At 45.5% G+C, this 26,418-nt stretch overlaps 2 protein-coding genes across 4 annotated transcripts in view; both read right to left on the reverse strand.

The window, feature by feature from the left end:
* Positions 1–704: 704 nt before the first annotated feature.
* Positions 705–21,944, reverse strand: LOC308153540 (transmembrane protein 214-A-like). The gene is made up of 17 exons (XM_080526716.1): positions 21,677–21,944; positions 17,930–18,123; positions 17,537–17,687; positions 16,865–16,999; positions 16,679–16,761; positions 16,080–16,185; positions 14,446–14,527; positions 14,214–14,315; positions 10,077–10,218; positions 9,497–9,588; positions 9,330–9,378; positions 9,012–9,119; positions 7,664–7,781; positions 6,142–6,238; positions 5,778–5,946; positions 2,388–2,539; positions 705–2,055 (listed from the first exon to the last, which is right to left on the reverse strand). Exons 1-17 carry the CDS (start codon positions 21,825–21,827, stop codon positions 1,929–1,931), a joined length of 2,058 nt encoding a protein of 685 aa, XP_080382842.1. The 5' UTR covers positions 21,828–21,944; the 3' UTR covers positions 705–1,928.
* A 1,382-nt stretch (positions 21,945–23,326) lies between these two features.
* LOC308154581 (microtubule-associated protein RP/EB family member 3-like) overlaps positions 23,327–26,418 on the reverse strand; it is a 9,693-nt gene continuing 6,601 nt past the window's right edge. For 2 of the 3 annotated variants that reach the window (XM_080527732.1, XM_080527733.1), the window contains 2 exons: positions 26,291–26,418; positions 23,327–24,282 (listed from right to left, as the gene is read on the reverse strand). The exon at positions 26,291–26,418 is cut by the window's right edge and continues 25 nt beyond it. In XM_080527732.1, coding sequence (XP_080383858.1) covers positions 24,139–24,282; positions 26,291–26,418 — 272 coding nt within the window. In that variant the 3' untranslated portion in view covers positions 23,327–24,138. Of the gene's footprint in view, positions 25,141–26,290 lie in introns of all 3 variants that reach the window. The other variant, XM_080527734.1, reaches the window with a different exon arrangement.

A 26,418-nucleotide genomic window follows, 5' to 3' on the forward strand; every position in this document is an offset into this window, starting at 1 on the left:
GCTCAGAAGGACTTGTCTCTCCCCACAACTAAAATAAACCGACTGGTGGTGTACAAAAAGGAAGAATCTGGACTCTTGATGTGTAAGGGCAGAGTACCAACCGGGATGTCAGGAGGATGGTTGTTCTCCTCCCCATTGAGGAACAAGGGACGTTTGTAGACTAGTAGCTAGATCGGCTAGGTGGGAGGTGTACTGTCCAGTTAGGATGGGGTGTTTCAGTGTGCATATTTCAGCCTATAAAATGGGACAAATGTGGAATGTTATTTGAATAACATGTTATTACTAACATTATTTTGGGTTATGCCTCATAACTGCGTGGGAATTGTTTGAGTATAGTGATCAGTTATGCGTAGAGATATTGGGGGCTGTGATTAGGTGCTTAATAGTGGGAGACCGTGCGTATGGGTTCATTGTGTGATGCCAGGACTCGAGGGATGCCACGGTTAGTGTGTTTGATGCGTGCTTTGTGTAACATTTATATGCTTTGTGTTAGTCATTGAATGTGTCAGAGCTGTGTATTCATGTATGTTTTGTTGTCTGCATTCGCAGGTTTTACAATCTGTTAAATTTTCACTAAAATAAGAAAAACGAATTGAATGGTATCCGTGTCCTTCAGTCCAGCCTTTCGGTCGGCGTCAGTAGACCGAACAACTAGAAAGAGACTCTCCACACACAGACAAGAACCACAGGCACTGAATGGGGCTGAAGTCTTTATTATAAATCATTTACATGTATAAAGTAACATATTAATAATCGTTTCCAGACACCTTATCTCTTATCAGGGGTTAAAGCAGCCTGTTAAGATATCCAGCCCTCCCTGTGAGCACGGGGGGAGGGGCAACAGTAGGTCTAACTATCAAAGCATACAGCAGGAGGTGGGTCAGAGGTCAATCATTACCCCAGAACTCCAAGCAAACACCACACATAAGCACGCACACACTCACACACACAGAACATCATCATCAGCCTTCAAGTATAAATACGGGAGAGAAGCAGCAGTAGTCATCCAGTCTCAGTGCTCTTTAACTCAGCCAGCTTTCACTAATCGTCCGAGTGGAGGAGGAGGAGAGAGAAAGAGAAAGAGACAGGAAAGGGTGAGATAAAGGGGTGAACATAGAGGAGATAGGTAACAGTTTTTTGATGTTAGGACCATAGGAGATTCCCTCCCCCCACCCTCACACATCTGAGAGGACTGGACAGGCAGAAACTCACTCTGGCCTATGAGAAGGCTAGGTGGCGCCAGAGTGTTCTATAAGGACCCAGCTTCTTTATAGGACACTCTGGATGGCACTTTCAGCATTCATGAACTCACTCTCTTCTGACGGCTATTTTCATGGCCTCTCACACACGCGTCTGCTGCTCTATCTCAGCGGTGACAGAGATTAAGGCTTGATGACTCTGCGTCACTGAAACGACTCAGGGAGAGTTGGAGCTACGTTCACTCCCCTTTGGCAGCTTTTCAAAAGTAGTACTGTTTATAAATCATAAATGCGTAAAAAACATTTATAAACAAGGATAACTCTTTATAAACGACACTTGACGTGTTTATAAAGCAAGAATGTACTGTTCAGAGCAGGTAGAAAAAACAGACAGACAGGGATATCTGTGTACATCCCAGAGAGAGAGCGAGAAATGCCGGTAGAAAAAACAACTGCTATAAAACAGCATCCCAGATTGACAAATCACACAAAAAAGGGAGAAAGGGGGGGTCCGTTGAGTGAGACAATCCACTCATCTTGTCCCAGAGTCTCTGTTTCTGAACCATTGGAAAAGGGGGGCGGGGGAGGGGGTGATCGCAAGCAAAGGCAGTCTAAGACTGTGTGAGTAAGTGTGTGTTCATGTAAGTGTGTTGTGTGTATTGCTGTGTGTACATCAGTGTATGCACGTGTATGACAGCGAGGGTGTGTGTGCACGATGGCATGTGTGTGTCACACCCGCATCAGCAGCTCCTGTGCCCAGGTCTTGAGGGCAGAGGTGGTGTCCTGAAGGAGGTGCCAGGTGGAGTTGGTGAAGGAGAGCGCGTGACTCTGGAGACACGATACCGACACCTCACCACTGTAAAACACACAAAAATAATAATTATTACTTATTACAAAATCTATCCACTAGAGACAATAAAAGCAATAGTGAGCAAACACGTCAGATATACAGACTTCAACAAACAAATGCATTTCATGGGTACGGTAAAAAAGCAAAACATGAAGTGAAACTGAGGTTTCAATACACCGTTTGTCCTCTGTTTCAGGCTTTGGAAATAAAGCTATCCATTTCTAAAAACATATCCTCTGAACAACCATTCAAAGCGTCTCTCCTAACCAAAATACCCCAGGGTGCTTTGTCCGCATTTTTATTTTTTACAAAGCAAGAGGTTATTTTATGTTACTGACTTGCAGGAGTCCTGTAGGCTGGTCCAGGCTTGCTGTAATAGGTCTGATATGTATGATAGGGCAGGCAGCAGGTAATTCTGCTGGATGAATAGTAGAAGCTGCTTTAGGTACTCCAACACCTGGAACACGCTGTCTGGAGTGTTGGCGTATATCTAGGGAGAGGAAAAACACAAACACTTGTCAGTGGACTGAAAACACACAACTAGACAATACTTAATCAACATATTAGTCAGGTTTGTTATATAATTTCGTGGGAATTTTTTGGGGATTTGCTAATCTATACATTTTTGGAAAGGGCATTGTATGAGGAATCAGAAAATGTATGTTTGCATTTGCACAGATGTCTGAAAGGCGGCCATCTTGGCATTTAAAAAAATGGCCGCCATAATACACACGTTTTGTAATATCTTGGCTTCTAAATAAGCTAGAACATTGATTTTAACTGCTAAACCTACATTTTCAGGTTCAAGGAATCCAATGGTTGTAGTTACAAAGCTATTTTTTGTATTCTTTTTTTTACAAATATCATCACATCAAAATGTGTAACTTATACTTTAAGAAATTGTAGTTTTTCTATTACTTCCATACGTGAGTCCACAGACCACAGTATGATCATGACAACCTCCTGCATTAGATAGTCTCGATGTTATGATTTAAACTTTTGTTGGATTTTTGGGGGGATTTGCTAATCTATACATTTTTGGATGTTATGGCAACAGCCAGCAACCAGTAAGGCAATACAGAGGCAGGTAAATCTTTAGCCTAATGGCATATTTAATGATCTTCTTTCGGCGTATGGGTAGTTGTTTTCCTCTCCATTCCACCAGGCTCCGGGCCGAGGGGCTACCCTTTTACCACCCTGAGACCATGGTTGAGGGGCTCAGCCGGGCTATATTTCTGGACACCCCTCCAAAAGCCACGTCATCGTCTCGTCATCTAATACCGACAGACCATGCATCCCGTTGGGTGGGTGGTACACCGGGCAATCCAGGATAACATGGTCTGCGGTTTGGTCCTCTGCGCCACACTCGCACGACGCATTTGGGGCCAAGCCCCATCTGTGCATTGATGAGCTGAAACGCCCGACGCCGGTCCGGAGACGATTGAGCCTCACCCAGGATAGCCTTGGCAAGTCCATCTCGAGGGGCTCAGGGCCGGCGACTGGGATGTGGTCGCGGAGTTTGGAGGTGTTTGCCTCCCACTCCGCGCGCCACATATAATCCGCCCATCCTGCCGCACTGATGTTAAGATCTCTGCATTGCTGCCTGAGATCCTGTGCGGCAGGCACAAATGGGTGTCTCGACTTGAGACGCCGGGAGGGCTCCGCTGTTATAGTGAGCCTATCGTGGAGCAGATGGTTATTAAGCTCCACGGCCCGGCAGGCGAGACGTGCTGTGGCTCCCATGCGGCCGAGGCCTGCGGGCTGGATGCCTGCTAGGATGGGAAGGTTGTCCACAGGGGTAGGACGCAGGCATCCTGTCACAAACCGCAAGGCTTCGTTTATAGGCGAGTCGATGAGGCGGGTGTGGGCACTGCGACACCATACTGGGACACAGTATTCACTAGTTGAATAAACGAGGGCTAGGGCTGCCGTGCGCAAGGTCTTTGCGCCGGCGCCCCAGCCTGAGCCAACCAGTCGCCTCATCAACGCCACACGAGCTGTTAACTTCTTGCGCAGTGACTCGAGGTGCCGGCAAAACGTGAGCATCCTGTCCAATGTCACGCCGAGATAGATTGGCTCAGCGGAACATGGCAGGGGAGTTCCATCTAGGTATACTCTAAGCTCACATTTAGCCTCCCTGTTGTTAAGGTGGAAGGCAGCCGACACCGTCTTTGCCTCGCTAAGCTTCAATCTCCATTTCCGGAAGTATGCCACTAGTGTCTGCATGTCCTGGCTCAGAATCCCCTCCACAGACTGCCAATTTCCAGCAGAGTACACCACTGCGAGGTCGTCTGCGTAGGTGTACTTCCGCGAGAGTGTGTTGGGCAGGTCATAGGTGTAGATATTATAGAGGAGGGGGGCCAGGACCGATCCCTGAGGGACGCCGTTCTTAAGGCGTCGAAGCCTGCTTAGCTGTCCGCAACCGGTGGTAAGGGTAAAGCTGCGGTTACGGATGAGCTCCATGATCATTCTGACCATGTATGTGCCTGTCCGGCAGCAGGCGGAGCAGCTTGCAGGTGAGGCCGCGATGCCATACGGTATCGTAGGCAGCCGTCAGGTCTATAAAGACGGCCCCGTCTCGAGGATCTTGAAGGGGATGCATAACAGAGAGATGGGACGGTAACTCTTAGGGTCCCCTTCAGGCTTATTCGGTTTAGGGATCGCAACAACTAGGGCTCTTCGCCAGATTTTGGGGATCTTGAGTTGGCGCAAACAGGAAGTGAGGAACGCTCTCAGTCAGGACTTCAAGGCGGGTACGGCATGGAGAATAAGCTCCGTATATCATATTTAATGATAAAAATATGGAATGAAACAAAATAAATGAATGGGAGGAATGTGGGGAGTGTATGGTGTGCTGGTTGTTCTGTTTGTGGGATGTGTATTTACTCTATGTGTAATGACAGGCGGGTTGTGTCTCTTATGTATGTTATGTTATGTTATGTATAAGCGTTTATGCTATGTGTGATGTGATATGTGAATGGCAAGTCCAATGCGTGCCAATGTGAGCTGGGCTGTTAGATTAGTTCATCATCATCACTTTCGTGTGTCACGGCTTGGGAATCGTCATCGTTCTGGCACTGGCTACTGCACTGACACATGTCGGTACAGGCTAAGTTCTTAGCTCTGCATGAACATCTGCCAGAAGAACAGTCAGTTTTGCATTTGCATTGTACCATCTCAATGACGGACTTTGGGGCTGGGAGGACATCTGTGGTTGTTGTTTTAAGCATGCCATCCTCATGTTTGGAGTACCAATTTTGCAGGGGATCCAATTAGCCTATGGATCCTGCAGAGCAATGGCTGCCTGTGCCCATATGACATTTTGAAGAAGAAGAAGAATACAAAAAATGGCTTTGTAACTACAACCATTGGATTCCTTGACCCTGAAAATGTAGGTTTAGCAGTTAAAATCAATGTTCTAGCTTATTTAGAAGCCAAGATATTACAAAACGTGTGTATTATGGCGGCCATTTTGTAAATGCCAAGATGGCTGCCTTTCAGACATCTGTGCAAATGGAAACATATATTTTCTGATTCCTCATACAATGCCCTTTCCAAAAATGTATAGATTAGCAAATCCCCAAAAAATTCCCACGAAAGTTTAAATTGAAACATAGTGAACCTGACTATATAATCAACACACACAATTACATGCTCTTCTCTTTTTATCAGCAAATAAGTATGTATGTATATGTGTGTGTGCGTGTGTGTGTGTGTGTGTGTCTTACCCATTCTATGAGCAGAGGTGTATTTTCTCTGAGCCAGATGATAAGTTGCGAGATGTGTTCAGAGATAAGCACTGCGGCGGCCTTCGTCCTGTCCCAGCCCTGCTCCGCCATCGGCCCCAACACACGCACACTCTCAGAGTAGTAATACGGAGTGTTTGTCTCCAGCCAGCTAGAAGGAAACAGCACACGGTTCCCATCATCCTCATTCTTAACATAAACGTTGTAATAAGGATGGAATTGCCTGGATGCTGGTTAGGGAGGTTGGATGTTAGCGAGTTAGTTAGTTAGTGGTGAGAGGGTCAGAGTTTGGCAGTAGTGGACGGGGGTCAGAGGTTAAGAGTGATGAAGAGAAAGGGAAGCCCACCTGAAACCCTGCTGGGAGTAGAGGGTCACTCTGCTCCAGGCCTGCTGGGACACAGCCATCACCCCCGAGCTGTCCAGATACCTGGCTGTGGTGGAGGCTACAACACAAATCAAGGTTGTTTAGGAGATGTGTGTGTGTGTGTGTGTGTGTGTGTGTGTGTGAGAGTCTGATCATTATCGTTCATCCCCCACGGGGACATGGTATATCTCCACTCCTGATATTCATGTGTACATTTAGAACAGATCCTAATGTGCCCCGCGGTGGTGTAGCGGTCTAAGCACTGGCCACTAGTGCAAGTTGCCCACCGGGGACTGGGATCGTATCCCAGCTCGCCAGATCCGGATATGGCTGGGGCACACACGGGGAGCGACATATTGGGCGGCCGCTCCCGCTCAGCTAGTCTGCCTGGCGCCCTCCTCTGGGACTGCCGGCCACGGGGTCGTGCGGCGGATCCTACGCAATAGGCAGGGGATAATTGGATGCTAGGTTGGGTTCAATTGGCTACCAAATTGGGTGAAAAAGGGGATAAAATCTGAAAAACAAATAATAAAAGAAAAAAAGAACAGATCCTAATGCCTAAACATAGCCAATTCATTCTTGGTATCTTTTCTGATGTTCATAGGCCTAGCCCAAGTACAGTGTTAACAGGCCTAGCCCAAGTACAGTGTTAACAGCCCAATGACTTCTCTGTCTTTTGAAAGTGAAGCTCTAGCTTCCTGGGGTGTATTCCATCCACATCGCTAAAGGAAAATCCAGTGAGACTCCATCTCTCGAGACTTATCAAAATAAGCCTGGATTTTCCTTTAAGCGACGTTGATGGAATACCCCCCCCGGGTTGAGAAGTTACACTGTTGCAATGTTGTTTGCATTGTTTCAATAGCCTGCCGCATCTCTCCTCTAGCTTTCCTTTGGGGCGGCTGTGGCACAGGAGGTAGAGTCGCCGTCTAATGATCACAAGGTTGGCAGATTAGCGTTTCGGGCCACATGTCAAAGTGTCCTTGGGCAAGACACTGAACCCCAAAATTGCTCCCAGTGAGCGGGCCAGCGCCTTGCATGGCAGCTTGCCGCCATTGGTGTGTGAATGGGTGAATGAGAGGCCTTTGTAAAGCGCTTTGGAGTAGCAAAAAAGGCGCTATATAAGTGCAGTCCATTTACCATTTCCTTGCATGTGTGGTGCTGCATGCAAATGTGCCTGGCAAAGACAGCTAACATGTTGAAAATAGAAGCTGCATTGCACAAACGAGAATAATTTGCCATGTCGAAATACAGTGTCCAGCCATAGAAAATGACGTCGAATTCCATGAAATACGTTTCTAAAAAGGCCAAATGTTATATTTTTTTTCATGAGAGGCCCCCCCGGACCTCGTTAATGCGAGGGCGGGGATTTTTCAATGATACAGCGATATCACAATGTTCTTGTGAATTGCGAAATAGTACGGTCACATTACAACACACACGGAGGCTGAAGAGTTTTCAATTTCACACACAGCAGAGTGTCGGGGCAGCAGGGGTTCTGTCACACCTGAGAAGGAGCCGTGTGATCTGACGTCGTGAGCAATGAAGCCAGCAGCGAACACCAGCAGAGCCATCATCAGTTTGTACCAGGGGAACCCTCGCCCTCGCATCTTCAACTGGAGGTCCTAGAGGAGAGAGAGGGGAGGGGGGAGATTAAATTAAGGCGTTAAGAGTCGAGACTAGTGAGTAGAGACTCCTTGAAATCACAAAATACCTCATGCATTAAAGTACCTGAAATATTGTATCATGGTCAATTCGTCTTTCACAGTTTTCAGAGGCTGAAGGCCCTTGCACACCAATGCGTTTTTGTCCATTAAAAAAATACATTAGAACTCATGTTGTGTCAATCACGCTTGCACACCGAATCCGTAATATTCGTTAAAAAAATAATAATTTCGGAACAGGTTCGATTTTCTGCGTTTTTCGCGTCCGTCAAAAGCCTTTTGAGAGTTGTTTTTGACCACTCCGCCATGGTATAGACTGGGACACATCGTCAAATTACAACTGCAGGACAGTTGGATTAATGTTTACGGAAGCCGTAATGTCTCAAGTATTATCTCGGCGGTTAGTCGAGTGAAAGAAAACAACATAAAGATCCTACTCAAACTCAGGCAGAAGGGCAGGGTCCGGGCAGGTGCACACTGTCACAGACTGCCAGTGCATCATACATCATTCAGCATGGTTATAGCGGTTTCTTTTTCTATTCTACTATTCTATTCTACTTCTGCGTCTCCCTGGGTATTCCTAGACCAGATGGCAAACAGTAAAGAAATGCCACAATACCAGGACTTAAGAAACGAGATGTCCAACAAAGGATTGGACAAACCCTGGCCTATTTTGCGCAACAAGTAGACTCTGATGCAGCGGACACAGGGTTGCCAGATGGGCTGGTTTTTGGTGGATATAGCAGTTTTTAGACTGTGGTTAGGTTGGAAATTCTCAATCCCATCTGGCAACCCTGAGCGGAGTCTACAAATGGTATGATTACAGATATCACACTGCAGGAGATGCACACCACGCTTTGTTAAAAGAAATAAAGATGTATTGTACTTTTCTACTGATAATACATTCTACTGATGTGGTCTACCATTTGGTTTTAGTTATATCAGTTGTTTGTACCTTTTGCTAAATCAAGCATTTAGAATGTAGAGTGCATATTGCGGAAAAAAAACGCAACGGACTCCGCAACGGACCGGTGTGCAAGTTCTCTGTGCGTAACGTTTTTTTCGGATGACGGAAAACGCACGCATTGGTGTGCAAAGACCTTTAATCTCTGCCATTGGCAAGAGATGATAATATTTTGTGCCTTTTACACTAATATCATGTCTGAGAAATGGGTAATGTGAGTGTCTTACGAGGCACAGAGCATTGCACTCCTGTACTTCCTGACAGTTGGCTGTAATTCTCATCTCTTCGTTAGTCACCCTGAACGACTGGACGGTTTCCTGAAGGTTTTTACGCAGCTGAAACCAAAAAACAAACAAACACACAGCTGAGTCAGTCCTGTGCCAGAGCACCCAGGGGAAGGTTTTACTGTTGGAATACTTCACATTTTCTATTCAGCTTGTCTACCAAGACTGTCTGAATGTTGCTTACAAGCCCTCAGCCAAACACAGGTGACATCATCAGCATCAGACAGGTCAGAGAGTCAGTTACCATGGGGATGTGTTTACCTTTTGTGGCAGTGCGTTCCATGTCTTGAGTAAATGGTTTAACAGGAGACTGGGGAAAGAGAAACATTATTCATTATTACAAAATCCTTATAATGCCAGATTAAACAATTGTAAGGACTGGGAAAGGTGTTTAGTGTGTGTGTGTGTTGGCATGCTCAGGGTCCTACCTGGACTGGGATAGGTGTTTGGTGTAAAGTTGTCTCCACACCCCCAGACTCTGGACATCTACACACATACACTCTGTCATACTGCTCAGCAACTAGACAGAAAGCGAGAGAGAGAGTGGAGCTCCAATTTAAAATAAACTCTAAAAGCAAATACAGTACATAATGTGTCGACATAATTAATGCCGCTAACGAGAAAAAACAAACTGACTAAAACAAACAGTTTCTCTGTATTGTTTGGTTTACTTCTAGCACATTATTAGATTAGATTACATTTTATTGTAGAGTACTGAGACAACGAAATGTAGTTTGGCATCTAACCAGACATGAACAGACATGATAATGTAGACTGTGCATGGTATTACAGTATACGGAATTACAGTGTGTATAAATAAATGAATATGAATATAAAAGTGAACTGATGATGTTATCATGTACTTGATACATATGCATATTATTCCAAAAGTGCTTTCGGCTATGGTTGACAAGCCATCTAAATCACTGCAGGCGTGTGTAGACCTCTCTCTCTATGTGACTGGGCAGTGTGTGTGTGTGTGTGTGTGTGTGTGTGTGTGTGTCTCACCTCTCTCTTCATGTCGTCAGGGCAGTTTGGAGTGGCTCGGGAGAGGAAGGAGGGCAGGTACGTGTGTAAGGTACTCTCAGGCTTTGCCCCAAACGCCAGAACCTTCAGACGAGGGTACAGACGCCTCAACTGCTCCTGCAGACTACACACACACACACACACACACAAACAAAAACACAGCACCTTACCAACCCATATACAATTTATAAAACTGGCTGAATCTTCACAACAGGTGGCGTGGGATATGGGTAGGGATGGGACTATTATCGTTTTTATCGTTAATCGCGATAAAAACACCCGCGATAACTTAATCGTGGAGAATTTTAATTATTTGAATAATCGTCATAATCGTATGTTATGAATAAACTGTGTTTAACAAATGTCTGGCGCTATTTTTCAGCCTAGTCTACATTACTTTTGCAGTCAAGTTAGCGACTGTTACTGTAATATAATTGCAATTCCTCACATGAGCCGCGCGCGAATATCCTCACAGAACTTGTCTCGCGCTATTGTTCAGCCTGCATGGGTAACGTTACTGTCAAGTCAGCCTTGTCAGTCAGTCACTAGGTAACGTATTTAGACGGGATACTGTCATTGGCCTTCCTTGTTATTACCAGGCAGTGACAGTCTATGGCTGCAAAAGGCACGGTCGCCCCTAAGCTTTAGTACATATATTGTGGTTTACTTAATACTGTTCAGCACTTGAGGTTACATGCAATGCATGACTTGTGCTATAGGCTAAATACAATTATTAAAGCGGCAAGTAGCAAGGGTGTGCATCAAAGGCATTAGGCACGTAACATCCATGCTGTATAAACACATGACAATGAATGAATGAATGAAAACCTTTATTGTCCCCAATGGGGAAATTTTGTTGTCAAACAGCTTAGTTAGGGCAGACAGAAAACATTCAATAAATAAATAGATAAAACAGTGCAGGCTCAATAAGTGCAAGATAAAGTGCTCAAGTGCATGTAGTCCAAGTAGCAGTCTTAACGGTTGGTTGTAGAATCGGAGTGCAGCTGGAACAAAGGACTGTCCAAATATTTTTGTACTTTGACGGGGGAGAACAAATCTGTGGCTGAACTTGCTCCTCATCCCCGCCAGCTCGCAGTACATCGGGTGGGAGGGATTGGCCAGCATGGCACGTCCGTTATTTCCCGAACTTTGCCCGAACCCCCTGCGAGGACCCGGGGAACAACGGTACGCTCCCCGCGGCTGCTATCAGACTGGCCGCGGGAGTGAGTGTTGAGGGAGAGAGGAGACGGCAACCCTCGCTCGCCATAGACTGTATCCCTACTCGTCTCTCCTGAGCTCGGTTGTAACGTGAACCGTGGAATACAGGATATGTTAGATGCTTTACAGTAATTCCCCAAATGACCAGAAAAGGAAGTTAGATTTGTCGCTGGTCGCTTTTGACTAATTAAGTCGCCAAGGGGCTCTGGAAGTTGGCAACACTGGGAGTGCGTTCTTTAAACTTCCTTGGGTACGTTAATGAAAGGTGCTGATTGGCCGAAAAGGAATTGCTCTTTCTTAAGGACCCGGATTATGGCCAGAGATATGTGCCACTAGAATCTGAATTTGAATTACCGTATTTTCCGCACTATAAGGCGCACTTAAAAGCCTTTAATTTTCAAAAAAAACGACAGTGCGCCTTATAATCCGGAGCGCCTTATATATGGATCAATTGGTTAATTGGTTGATCCATACTGGTTGTACACGGCGCTCAAGGCGCTCTGTCAAAATGTTTCAGTACGACTGGTAAACTACAAAGCCGCACCGCTTGCAGCATTACGGTAATCAGTAAACACCGGTACTGTGCTTACTCACAGTCCAACACCACTTGTGTGTGTATAAAGACCCCAAGTAAAGAAGACTAAACAGAGTTTCCGAGGGAACAAAGCGAGATGGCCACAGTTAGAGTAGTGTTTCCTCTACATGCATTTCATCGTGGCGGACCGCCACGATGGAATTTCCTCCGCCACCATTCAGATTTCTCAACCCAAAAAAAAAACAAAGATTTAGGCCGCTTTTCAGACCTTCACAGCGCTAGACACACCCACAAGCGCTGAAACTGGACCAGTCCGTGTGTGTCGCGAGTATTGAACTTGAGGCTGCGTTCGTAAATTCGCTCTGAGAGCCCCGGAGCGCACACTGGGTTCAACGTCATAAAGGGACCAAGTCATTTGATTGGACAAGAGGCATTCCGTGAGTGCTGATCAGATTTCCAGAGCGTATTTACGAACGCGCCCTGGCTGTCACCCGAACACCGCGAGCTAGCGTAGTGTAGTGTAGTATAGGATGCGTAGTGTAGTGTAGTGTAGGATGGAGAGAGAGAGGAGAAGCCTCTCTATGTGTTACCTATGTCCAGTGTACTAGAACCACTCTAACAGGAGTGTTTGTCCGTGAATAACACCGGCTATGCCCGGGGTAGAAACACAAGACTATAGCTGGATAAGGTCTACAGGTCTACACGGTCATTTTAAGCCGTCGACCAGCCCTCTACGACCACGGGAAGTCATGTTAAAAGTGAAGATACTTCTGTTAAACTAAGCTAAGCTAAACATCGCTAATCGCTAACTCCCTCCTGGGCTTAAAGTGACAAGTAATAACGTTGTGAAAAAAAACGTCAGATCAGTGTTTTTGTTTTTATTGACAACGGAATTACATGCTGGAAAAACATGCAGACACAGACAATAAGAGACACACGGGAGAAGTACAGGAAAACATTTTATTTTTTGGGGCCATCCTCGAGTTTTGGCTGAAATTACGTCGTTGTTTTGAGCGCGCGTGCACGCGAAAAAATCGCGCGGTCAGCACTACCCGCCACCATTGTAAAAATTCCTGGAGGAAACACTGTAGAGGACAAACTCGAACAGTGGGTTGTTGAACAGAGAGCAGCAAGTAGAAGCGTCTCTACAGTCACTATTCGAATGAAGGCAACAGCGCTAGCACGGGACATGAACATCGATGAATTTCGAGGCGGTCCTTCTTGGTGCTTTCAACTTGAAGTTTTAAAGTACCCACTCGATATAATAAACAACAGTTTAACGATCACTAAACACTTATCATTTGTGTATTGGATTCATTATTCTCGTTTGCCGGAGGCTACCGGTAAGGGAGGGTTGACTTGTAAACATACTTTCGTTTTAGCTCGTGTTCAAAAGCAAGAACTGTGTGTTCATCTAGTTATGTGTAGTTATGTGTTTTTAGCATGTCGATGTTCTCCCAGTATGTTGTCATGTTATTAAAATACAGTTTAGACCTTCGTAGCGATGTGTTTTGTTAGCAGCGTTCGTAGCTGTGGCTGCGTTCAGAGTCACTTTTTCACATTTCACCAGGAGCTGTCACATATTGGTTGTTGGTTATAATTGTATAGCCTATTGGTTGTTTTCTGGTGTTGTTTTATTGTTTTGCTCTGTTTGTAGTCTACTTGATGTATTTTTATCAGCTGTTAAATCACCACAGCGGTTAATCCACTAATAGAGACAATACCAGATTGAAAATGCTTGTAGCTAACTACTCTATATCTCGTGGTCGCAGCTATTGCGAATTGCTATTCACGCGAGTCAGCTGTGAATCACCGCAGGTCCTTGACGCTTGTTGCAAAAATGGATGACGAACGGCTGATACTTGAGGTGGAAAAATATATATTTTTGACAGTGGAGCAGGTAGAACGTTGACGGTGACAACGCTCAGGTGGAGCATGGACAACGGGAAGTTGACACAACACCGATGGAGAGGTGACGCAACGCAGTAGGTGGAGCTTGGGCGTAACGCAACCCCAGTCAAACGTTTGACTGCAGTATCTTCTATTCTATGCGCCTTATAATCCGGTGCGCCCTGTATATGAAAACAGTTCTAAAATAGGCCATTCATTGAAGGTGCGCCTTATAATCCGGTGCGCCTTATAGTGTGGAAAATACGGTACTGACTTAAAATGTCCTAAAAATACAACAAAATCTAAGTTAAAGTGATTAGTGTGTTTTATTGGCATTCCCCAAAAAATGTATAATAATAATTCTCGCGATAATATCGTGGATCGCGATTATTTTGCCCACGATAATCGTGACATGACATTTTCTAATCGTCCCACCCCTAGATATGGGCTCAACTTGTAAGATGTGAAAATGTTACCTTGGTGGTAGGGCGTTCTTGGGCATGTAGGCGAAATCGAGCAGAGGGAAGAACTCCTTAGGTCCCATGATGCCGAAACCCTTTGTCAGGTTAGCGTGCAGCCTGGGGAGCGAACGGCCATGCACACGCACACACACACTGTAAGCAACACACTACTACATACTACAATAATCATTTTTTAAAAACGACCGTATTTAAAATACCAAAAACAACATGTTCAACTTGGACTTACAGGAGGAGTCTCTCTAGGTAGGCGATGGCATACGAGGACAGGGCCTTCACCCCCAGCACTGGCAGCATGATGCCGAGCCATACTGACGGACACAAAACATTGTTCATTCAGTAACTGGGTCTCACCAGAATTTCATTTTGGGGATGTGTGTACGTCTGTGGTTTCTATTGCGTGCTCTTGCTCTAGGTTAACCCCCGTCCCACAACTCTCGCAAACACACTTTCACCCTGCCAGACATTAGGAAAGCGGGGGGACAGACAGACAGACAGACAGACAGCGACAGGGAGAGAGACAATGCTTGTGCATGTGTGTGAATGTATGAGTAACTACATGCCTGTGTGTGTGTGTGTGTGTGTGTGTGTGTGTGTGTGTCAGGGTTTCCGTTAGAAAAATTTGCCGCCGGACATCGTGTCCGGGAAGATTTCGATTTACCGGACAAACGTGAATTATTCCGGTCATCATATTAAAATATAATAAAAAAAAAAATTTTCAAAATCATATTTTTTTTTCTTCAAATCTAATATAGCTGTTTGTCGCGGTGATTACTGTTGTGTAGCGGCCTATATATGCCATTTAATGTCTATTTCTCATCCGATACGATTAGATGCGAGCTATATAATATATAATAATATAACATGATTCGCATGCGCGCTATGCCATTATGTCCAGCGCTGAACGGGCGCCTCACTGGGAACTGAACAGACAGCATCGATCAATGAACGGACTCCACATTACGTTAACTGAAGTTTGTTAAATTGTTTGGGATTAATGTGAGTTTTCTATTTTCTCTTTCCAGTTTTACCCTTTTTTTTTTTTTTTTATCAATAAAACAACATCATTTCTATAACCAGGGGGGTGTTCCATCGACGTCGCTGGAGGAAAGTCTGGGCTTGTTTTGACAAGTCTCGTGAGATCTATCAAGATATGCCTGGATCTTTTTAAGAGTCTCGCGGACTTGGCGAAGTAGGCCTAGGTTTTCCTTTGGCGACGTTGATGGAACACCCCCCAGGTCTCGCTGGTTGGGAAGGCATTTCGTTTAGCTGCCTGTCAAATCATACTTAGGGGATAGCCCTGTAAGCTCATACGGGTCTGTATGTCGTCCTGAAGACCGGCTGTTAGATCATATCGCTGAAGTTTGTCTCCATCTTAGTGTAAATGTTGTCCGTTTCGTTTGTTATCCTTGTTATTGTGCGATAAAGTTAAGGCTTTCCGCTTCAGGCCACCATTTTCAGCTGGACGCGCACCGGACACACACACACTCGTGCACGCGCGGCACTGCCCGAGAGAGAAGGACCCGCCCCCTTTGGTTAGCCTATAGGCTGGCTGGAGGGGGCGGGTCCTTCTCTCTCGGGCAGTGTTGCGTGTGTGTGTTTGGTGCTCAGCTGAGAATGGTGTCCCGAAGCCAATTTGAATACAAAATGTGAACTTTAGCGAATTGTATTCAAATTGTGCTTAGAGGGAATTATTTTCACCGGACATTTTGTCCGACGAGTTTTCAATTTGTCGGACTTCTACACATTTTACCGGACAAAGTCCGGGAATTACCGGTTAACGGAAACCCTGGTGTGTGTGTGTGTGTGTGTATGTGTGTGTGTGTGTGTGTGTGTGTGTGTATATGTGTGTGTGTGTCCCACCTCGTAGCCCTTGGCTGAGGTCATAGTATCCAGCCTGGCCCAAAGCCCACATGATGGTCAGGCACTTCACTGGCCGGTTCTGAACTGACCGTAACAACTCTAGATACTAGAGAGAGATGGAGAAAGAGAAAGAGAGAGATGGAGAAAGAGAAAGAGAGAGATGGAGAAAGAGAGAGAGATGGAGAAAGAGAGAGAGAGGGAGAAAGAGAGGGAGAAAGAGAGAGAGATGGAGAAAGAGAGGGAGAGATGGAGAAAGAGAGGGAGAGATGGAGAAAAAGAGGGAGAGATGGAGAAAGAGAGGGAGAGATGAAAAAAAGAGAGATGGAGAAAGAGAGAGTGGGGGCGGGGGGATTGGTGGAAGGGGAGAGGTTATAGCAAACAGCCAATACAGGCACTGGGTGGTTTCAGATTGTGCAGTTCAAACATTGTGACCACATCGTCTTCCATCAGCTAAATCAACGCAACGTGCTCTTGCTCAAAAACGGTTTCAAAAAAGTGCAGACAGGGTAGCAGACAAGGGCCCCTAGAGCAGTGACCCACCCACACTGACCCCGGGCAGATTCAACTTTTCACAAACAGACTCACAAAGCAAGACTCACATCGGCCAGGTTCTGGGTGGCTATTCTGGGCTTGTCCTGTAGGATGGCCTGAATACACACTCTGTAGCCGTGGAGAGGTTCTCCTAGAGACAAGAGGGAAAGGGAGATTGTTATTTCATTTTTATCAGATCATATGACAATATATAAATAGTCATAGCAGCAGTGTCTTTGTGTTTGTCTGTGTACCTGTCTGTTTGTCCAGTTCCCTGAGCATGGTATAGACGCAATGGTCAAAGAAGTCTTGCAGATTGTCACTGCATCGGACAATCAGGGCCTTGATTACGCCCTTCAGCTCCTTCCCCGCAAGGCAGTATGGGTAATCTGGGAGCAGCCACAAAGAAAAGGGTGGGGTTACGACCAAACTTAGGGTTTGAATGAATGAATGGTCTTTATTGTCATTGATACAGGTACCAAACAACGAAATTTGGGAGGGGGGGCTCCCCTGGTGCTAGGAAAAAAAAACTAAAAACAAGAAGGGAAAAGAGCTGGTTTACATAAATAAAGGCTATGTACACTATCCACTATACTATACTATACAAATAAAACACTGTGCTGTACTCTATGCTATGCTATACCTATTCTAACATTTCCTATTCTCTGAACCTTATGTACCCTAGGGTTGTCATATTGCACATAGTGTTATTGCACATACATTTAAAGTGTCGCAGTTTGCAGGTTTGAAATGTACACAGTTGTGTTTCAGTATTACACTTGATTTCAATCTAGTAGCTGCCATCAATTTGTCTAGATTGTCCAAGGCCTAGAACCTAGGTCTTTGCTGTGTTCAGGGCCTGGATGGCCCTGGGGTAGAAGCTGAGCTTGTAGCCAATCGGAAAGGTTTAGGTTAGTCTTACTGACCGTGAGCATAGCTGCTCAGTGTAGGCTCGATCTCTGGAGCGGTCAGTTTGTGGTTGAGATACCCTGCGAGGTCTTTGACCCACACGGACGGGTTCTCTGGGAACAGAGTCTGACTGCGTTCCAACTGCTGCTTCAACTCCACAATCTCCAACTGAGACAGAGCAAGAGAGAGATATTTGGAGGGGGTGAGGTAAGAAGAGAGAGAGAGAGAGATAGAGTGAGGAAAATAGTGTGGGGAAGGTGGAGAGATGGAGACATAAGATTAGGGAATAAAAAATAAGCATTAGCAAAAACAAAAAGACATAGTTATTTATATGAGATTTGTGATTCAACATCTGACTTCTGCCCAAGATTCGTCCCCCCCTTCAACACAGGGTGTATTTCAATACTCACAGCTTTGAAGGCATCCTCCAAGGTCTTGTGCTGAGTGGAGCTGGGCGTGGTCGTGGCAGGGGCTGGTTTCTTGGGTTTGCCCGCTGGGGGTTTCTTGTGTTGAGGCTCGGCAGGTGGGGGTACCTGCTCCTTGTTCTGCTTTTTCGCCATCTTCTCAAACCCCTCGAACAAGGTCTCTGACGTCTTCAGAGGCGCTGTGACAGAGAGAGAGAAGGGGTGAGGGGTCGATGTAGATCAGTCTGTCTGTCTGTTGCTCGGTGGTCCTGGTATGGTTCTAGAAGGCCTGTTGTTGTGCCCTAGCCTGGGTCAAGCAAACCCACTTCAACAGAAATGTGAGTTTTGTTTTGTGGTTTTACAAGGCTAGCTATGCTCCTCTCGCTGATCTGTCCGTTTCCAAAAACCCAAATGAGGCAGAGACTGCAGGAGACAACTTTTCTTGCCCTCTTCTCTCCTCCCTCATTCTCTCCTCCCATTCTGGAGTCAGTCGTTGCGTTTCCCCCTCAGGGTAGATAATAGAGAGAGAGAGTTCTCACCCCTCTGCTAGAGTGCTATAACTACACAGACACATGACTAACACAACACTAAAATTATACAGCTACAGAGAGACACTACTTCCACACACACACACACTTCACTGTAAATTGCATGGAATCCCAAACCGGGTCTACCAGTGATTTTCGCCATTTACACATGAGCCAAATTCCCTAAGATTTTCATGTTCCCCTTTTCACACATGGTTCCGACCCGGGTCTGTGAATCACGCATTCAACTGGATGCAGAACTGGAACGAGACAGGCGAGTGAGACTGCCATATAGCATAAATATATATATATCTGCCATATATCATAAATATGCATCACACAGTCAACAGGGAGAGCCTGCAGCGCAGAGCGCAATATGTCTAGTTAACTCGTATTATGCTTACCCTCACCAAGTTCTCCCATACTGTGCTTTTGGCCTATATCAACAGTAATCAAGTGCTTTAGTTGGCGAACGAACTTGGTGATGTTAAGCTGCGTGATGCAGGACAGATGAGAGGAGATGGTGTGTGCACTGCTCTGTAATGAGTCTATATCAGAAAATGTACATTTGATAAGTAAGTAAATAAGCTAAGTAAGTAATCTAGCTAACTATGATTGGAAACTACGTACTATCTAGTTGTGGAATTATATTGGCTGCCCCGGGCTTATTGAATCACACATTCAACTGGATGCAGAACTGGAACGTAGTGATTTGAACGAGACAGGCGTGTGAGACTGCCATATACCATATATATCTGCCATCATACCTCCACTATGATTGGAAATGAAGTAGTGTCCAGTTGTGGAATTATATTTAGTAGTAGAGATATTCAGAGTCTGGGGGCAGTTCTTATACGCTCTGCCCTGCTGACCCGTTACCCGGGTAATTGCCTGGTCGAATTTCCCTGGTCAGTCGTGTTCACACATAAGCCGACACAGGAAATTCCATTGAATCTACTGGGAAGTCTTGTATGTTTGAAAGGGGTTTTTAAAGATCACTACAACTGACATGTTTGTGTGTCAAACCATATGGCCCCACGTCCTCAGACACCCTCTCCACCACCCAAGCTTCATGAGGTGCTGACAGGCACTACCAGTTGCTTACTGATCATTATATATGCTGCTTAGAGAGCTTAAAGCTATATCTGGTGTGTGTGTGTGGGGGGGGGGGCTGCTCGTAGCTAATGCTACAATGGGGGAGGGTGGGCTGCAGCTCATAAAAACAAGTTGTGGGCAACGGGAAAGCCATATGGATTACATATATATATATATACAGTACACACACACACAAACAGAACAGGTTATTCCTCAAGCCCCTATATCTGAGGCAGTAGGTATCAGTGTGTGTGTGTGTGTGTGTGTGTGTGTGTGTGTGTGTGTGTGTGTGTGTGTGTGTGTGTGTGTGTGTGTGTGTGTGTGTGTGTGTGTGTGTGTGTGTGTGTGTGTGCGTGCGCATGAGACACAGACTAAACTGGGTTCTGATAAGAGAAGCCCATCTTACAGCTTGGGAGCTCTCCAACTAATGTTGGCTGGTTTCTCACGGCCACCACAGGTGTTAGGAGGCTGGAAAGCTTAGAGAACATAATACTATAGATCTTGGGGCCATGGGGGGAGGTAGCAATCAGTGAAACTTGGGTAATCAGGGAGCTTAATGGTACAGAGCCTGGGAGGTACGGTGGGGAGACAGTGAAGGGGGGAGGGTAATCTGAGAAGTGTTCACTGACCACGGCCTCTCTATCGGGTGGGCTGGTCTAACACCGGCAGAAGAATAATTCATGGCAGGATGATTCACACACAGACAAATACACGTCACAGGTGCACGCACACATGAAGGAAAGACAGTGATGCATAAAACCCTCACTTGTCTTCGTTTGTCTTCCCCTCTCTCTCTATCCATGTGCCTGTCTCTTTTTCTGTGCATTACTTCTGTTTGTCAGTCACTGTCTCTCTATCTCCGAGTCTACCTCCACCCGTCTGCTTTGGCACAGACACTCTGCTCCCCCATTCCTCTATGGGACTTTGGACCATTATCAGCGATAAGAAAGTGATTCACGGCATCATGCACAAACAAGCAGCATTCACACTGATAGGCATGCCACAAGGCCTTGTTGTCACTCTCAGATTACAACCGACACAGCACGTGTGCTTCACATTTAAATCACATCATGTACAACATATAAAGTTAGGTAAAGAGATGTTACTATGGCCCATCTATTTCAACTCATCATAGAAGATGGGCAGTGATATACATACACGTCATATAGACCATTCCCTGACAGCTGTCAGTGTAGGGCAGGACTGTCCTGGTCTGGACTAGTCTCAATAAAATATTTGGTGTGAGCACTTAAGGACAGAATCGGACCGCTGCTTGGTGGATACAAAGTAACAGACCCAGTAACAGACCCATACGTGAGATAATGTAACTATGATAATCATAATCATAAATGAAATGTGTGATACAATTTAAGAACTTGTTTCCGAGCTGTTACGCTCACTGTTATGATGACGACGTTTCATTTGATGGGGCATGCCTAGCCATGACTTTGAACAAGCTCCATAGCAAGCAAGATACATATATGTCGACAAAATAGCAGATGAAAGACACGAATAGCTAGCTTTCAGTGACCACTGCACTGGCTACAGAGACTTCGATGGCATGTGATAGCAATGGGGGGCAAACGAAATGACTAGCAGTAACACCCATAGCCTGTATATATATATATATATATATATATATATATATATATATATACATAAATATTATTGGGGCATGAGAGGACGACACAGGGCTCACACTTTGCCTGTGTGCGCGTGTCTTTCTGCAATTCAAATTCACCGATATTGCCAGAATCATACCAGTCCAAGTCCCTAGCTAGCTAGCTAAAAGCTAATACTATGTATCTGTGTCAACTAGACCAGAGTGGTATATTATTTAATATGCCAGTCTGAACCAGACTAACTAGATAGCTTACTCGCTAATAATTACCACATCGTTATTCGATTGTCGAACGGGAATCAGCGACTATTGAACAACGACCGTTAGCTGCCCAACTGAATCGATTGGCTGATGTTAGCTTAGCTGACTTGCTCCTAGCTTTGTGCTGGCCCATATGCTGTCCAGCTAACGGTAGCTACTTGCTAGCCAACGTGCCAATAAAACACCGCACCATAAACCGTCACATTATTATCATGTTTTCATTTTAAATGATTGCTAATATAAACTTACGAAGCGAATCACTCCAGTGCTGGTTAGATTCACTCAGGGCTTTCCTGGCACCGGATTTCTTGTCGGTCGGGTTTTTTCCTCCAGTGCTGTTCGGTTTCTTTCCTTTCTTCACTACTTCCCACTTTCCAACCGATCCGTTATTAGAAGCCATTATTTGAACCTTACTGCTCTCGGGTAGGAATATTGGTGTGTTTGTATATGGCCTCCTTGTTTCTTCCACCCCGCTGTGAGCGTTAAGAGATAAAGGTTGATCAGTTGGTTTGACAGTGCCCCCGTGCCACGTCTCCTTGCCGACATGACGTCAGCATCGACATCCTTTTACATTCATGCGCCGTTAGTCCCCGGTATGCGAGACGAGTACGAGGAGCAAGAATGATTCATTTTTAACTCTGTTGTACCACCATCATTTTACCTGGATAAAGTCCTACCGCTCAGTCCCAAATGCCCCATGCAACTGCACGCTGTAGCCTAATTAAGTTGCAAACAACTCATGGGCTGTTTGGTACACCATCAGTAGGCTGATTCCAGGCATTGGCAGGGGAGTCTACTGTATATTCACTCTAGGGAAATGGGGCACAGGCTCTTAGCCTTGTTGCTTCAGTGGCACTTGTAAATCTGTCCCTCTCTGCATTGCTATGTACATAATAGACAATATATTGCAATGCACCACAACCATGGGCCTTTAAAGTACAAACATACAGATAAAACCTGAAAAGAGAAGAAAGGCATTGTCGAAAACTGACAGACAGACAGACCTAAAGTTGGCAGACAGACAGCCTGAGTCCTGCTGTATTAGAATGCAGCCACTAGTAGCAGGAGAGAGCTGTGACAGAGGATACAAACTGGCTGTGACTAGGTTACTCCAGTCCAAATCTTTGCACAATCTAAGATAGACATATAAACACATCACATGAATCATTGGCTTATATAACCCTGTGGCCATGGCTCCACTGGGTATGATCGAGGCCTATTTTGTGGTCAGATGTTGAAAGAACATCTCTGTGGCAGGCTAGTGTTTGTGGAGGAGAGTAAGTGGAGCTGTGTCCTAATATAGCCCCAATACTCACAATGGCCTACAGTCCAGCTCCTGGTGATCCATAACCTGCTGCCTTAGTCTGCTCTTATTCAACTGTATGATGTGTTGAGGCTCGGTGGAATGCACTTTTAAACAAGCTTGACTTATTCAGATGCAACAAAGGCAGATGTGTCAGAAATAAACAGGTCCTACTATGTATACAGGTATACTAGTGTGTGTGTGTGTGTGTGTGTGTGTGTGTGTGTGTGCGTGCATGCGTGCGTGCATGCACGCGTGTTACCTCCTCCAATAGTTTCTCTTACAGTATGTCAAATAAAGGCAGGATTGGATATGAAGAGGGGATGCCCCATCAGTATAGTATAATGACACATGTGTCATGAGTAAACCCAGGAGAGAGATACAAGGAGACATACAGCAGGACAGAAAGAGAGAGTGTGTTTGTGTGAGAGAGAGAGAGAGAGAGAGAGAGAGAGAGAGAGAGAGAGAGAGAGAGAGAGAGAGTGTGTGTGTATTTCCACTACGAATGAAGAGTCCATCACAGGGGGAGAGGTTCATTTTGGGTCTGAACCCCAAACCTTTATTTTTGTTTCTGTATTAAAACTCCAAACAATGCATGTTTATCATGCGGCGCTGCCATGGCAACCAGGCCCCCCTGACAGAGGAGGGGGGGGAGGTGAGAGAGGGGCGTGGGACCATTGTGGGTTTCCACTCTGTCCGACTGGCCTGAACCTCCTTTCACTCACCTCAGCTGTCAAACAACAGTAGACTAAGCGGCCTGTCCCCAGGCAGCCGCTGTGGCGTTTTAACGCTGTGCAACATATCAAAAAATCAACCAATTAAATACAAGCAACTCAAAAATAAAGATAGCAGCTAAAAAAAAAAGTTAAATCAATACATTTTCAACCATTAGTATCGGTGTAGTGTCTTTTTTGCCGTTGTTCATTCATATGGTTTAGAAGCCCGACTGACAACACGTTGGCTTTCTCCAGTCAATAAATACGTTTCACATTGATGCTTCTTGTTAGCCTGTAAGCCAGTCAATGCAAAAGCAAACTCTTCAGGATTAAAAACAATTAAAAAATAGAATTGTGTCTTCCTGTTTCTTGCTGGCCATAACCAATAAGGAGCGGAATCTGGCTCCGAACTCAAGTTAGCACTGCTCTGAAGCCTATTGACGTATTTTTGCATCCGCAAATATAAGTCGTCCGGAAGGAGAGTGGTGATTTTGCCGTTTTGTTATTGCATTGACCATTAGCCGACAAATGACACGAGTCATTCTATTATCTGCTATCGTAAAAAAAAAAAAAATGCAACGGATGATAGGATGACTCATCTCATTTGACAGATAATCAATCTGATCAGATAAGATGGCAAAATCATGACTCTCCTATGAACAGAGTCCACATATTTGTGAATGCAAAGTACATCAATGGGGCTTCAGAGCAGCTAGCTTGAGTTCTGTGTCAGGTGTCATATCTGCCTTCTGCTCCCCATCACTGCATGTTGGCATTCTGGATTGTTCTGATTGGTTTGTTTTGCTACAGTTAGTGCAAGCCCCCCAACCTAATTTCTGAAGAAACCGAAAAGAACATATAAGAAAATAAATAGAAGACAGAAATACATCATGCTGTCCAATAAATAGGCTGTTGAAAAGCTTTAAAACTGACTTTTTTTCCCCTTAGAGGGACAACTTGACGAATGAGAACATACTGTATGTGTGTTGGTGAGTGGCAGAATGGAGTATAGGACACGAATCAACTGACCCACTGTGTGTATATGACATGACTGGGAGTATGTCTGATATGTCCTGTGTGTGTGTGTGTGTGTGTGTGTGTGTGTGTGTGTGTGTGTGTGTGTGTGTGTGTGTGTGTGTGTGTGTGTGTGTGTGTGTGTGTGTGCGCGCGTGGGAGTGTGTGTGTGTATCATGTCAGTGTGGATGACGAAGGAATGTCCTGCCTCTGCAGATAGATGGCGCTGTTGGCTCCAGCCTCTCAGTGCAATCCCATTGGATTATATGAGCCTAGCATACCACTCTGACAAAGACTAACATGCACAGAGTTAGCCTCGCCGCTAGGCTAGCACAACTATCCCCTCTAAAACATGTCAGAATGTAAAGAGTTAGTCTGGCAGGACTACCGAGCCCTGGTCTAGACATGTCTGGGTAAGTGTGTCTCACTAGCGGGGGAAGGGGAGGGGGGCGGAAGGGAGGGGGGCTATGCCCATGGACAGCCATGGTGGGTTGGGTGGTGGGGGGAGTAAAAGAAGGGGGTAGAGATAATCATGAAAAAGTGAAACAGGGAAAAGAGAGAGAGAGAGAGTAGTAGAGCGGGAACATGGAGTGATGGAGAGAATGGAATGTTCAATATTCCTCCTGGTCCCCCTGCGGCGAGTCATCGATGACCTCATCCTCCGGCGCCGCAAACCCATCCTACAACACAGTCACACATCAGATACAGCATGTACATACAGTGTGTGTGTGTGTGTGTGTGTGTGTGTGTGTGTGTGCGTGCATATGCGTGCGAGTGTGTGTGTGTGTGCGTGCGTGCGTGCGTGCGTGTGTATGCATGCGTGTGTGTGTGTGTGAGTGTACCCTGCCGAAACACATAATCAACATTTGATTCAAATTCACTATCATATGAAAATAAAACACTGACAATAGATGACCAGTCCGTCTCATTAACAATGCATGTGAACATTAGACATTGATGGTAAACTCCGTGATAACCTGGTCACGATTATGTTGTTTTGTTTTAACAGAAAAATCAAATTACAGGTGTGAATCAACCCTGAGTGAGGGGTTTAAATACGTTGACCGTTGTGTGTGCTGTGCATGTGAATCGTATGTGTGCACTTATTTTCATTCACCTTCAATTACCAGGCTAGTGGATGGAGAGGACTCCATTCTCTTTTACAACATCAACTACAACGTCGAGTTGCAGGGGACAGGAGAGGGGATAGAATTGGAAGCTGGCTATGACAATGTGGTCATGGTCGTATGAGGGCCAGGTTGGGAGTTAAGGAGTTCTAATGATCACAAGGTCGGCAGCTCGCAGCGGTTCGAATCCTGGCTGGCCACATGTCAAAGTGTCCTTGAGCGAGGCACTGAACCCCTAATTGCTCCAGGGTCGCCTTCAATGGCTCTGACCCCTTTATGCCTAGAGCATAAATACATTTCTTTGTACTGTGCAATGAAAAGCTTGAATCCCTTTCCTTTTTAAGCCACCGGGCTTGGAACCCCTTCTTTTGCTAAATAACTGCCATGGGATCTTTAGTGACCACAAAGGGTCTCATCCAAACAATGGCAGGAAGGAAAAAAAAACTCTGGCTCGCCATCACCACTTTCAGTAGTATGTGGTCTCCCATTCTGGGAAAGACCATGACTAACCTTGCTTAGCTTTAGAGGAAAAGCTAGCAGAAGGATGCAGGATGTTCTGGTGTATGTGTGTGAGTGTGTGTGTGTGTGTGTGTGTGTGTGTGTGTGTGTGTGTGTGTCTGTGTGTGTGTGTGTGTGTGTGTGTGTGTGTGTGCGTGTGTGTGTGCGTGTGTATGTGTAAATGTGTGTGTGTGTGTATCCATACCTCTGTTGCGTAGAGTATATCCATGATCTTGCTGAGTGTAGGTGGGCTGTCACCCTCGTGCTCCTGGCAGATCAACTCAATGTCTCTGAGTTTATTGAAGTAGAAATCCCTCTCCTTCTCCAGACCGT

The sequence above is a fragment of the Nansenia antarctica genome, assembly GCF_963989245.1.
Source record: "Nansenia antarctica genome assembly, chromosome: 3".
NCBI lineage: Eukaryota > Metazoa > Chordata > Actinopteri > Argentiniformes > Microstomatidae > Nansenia > Nansenia antarctica.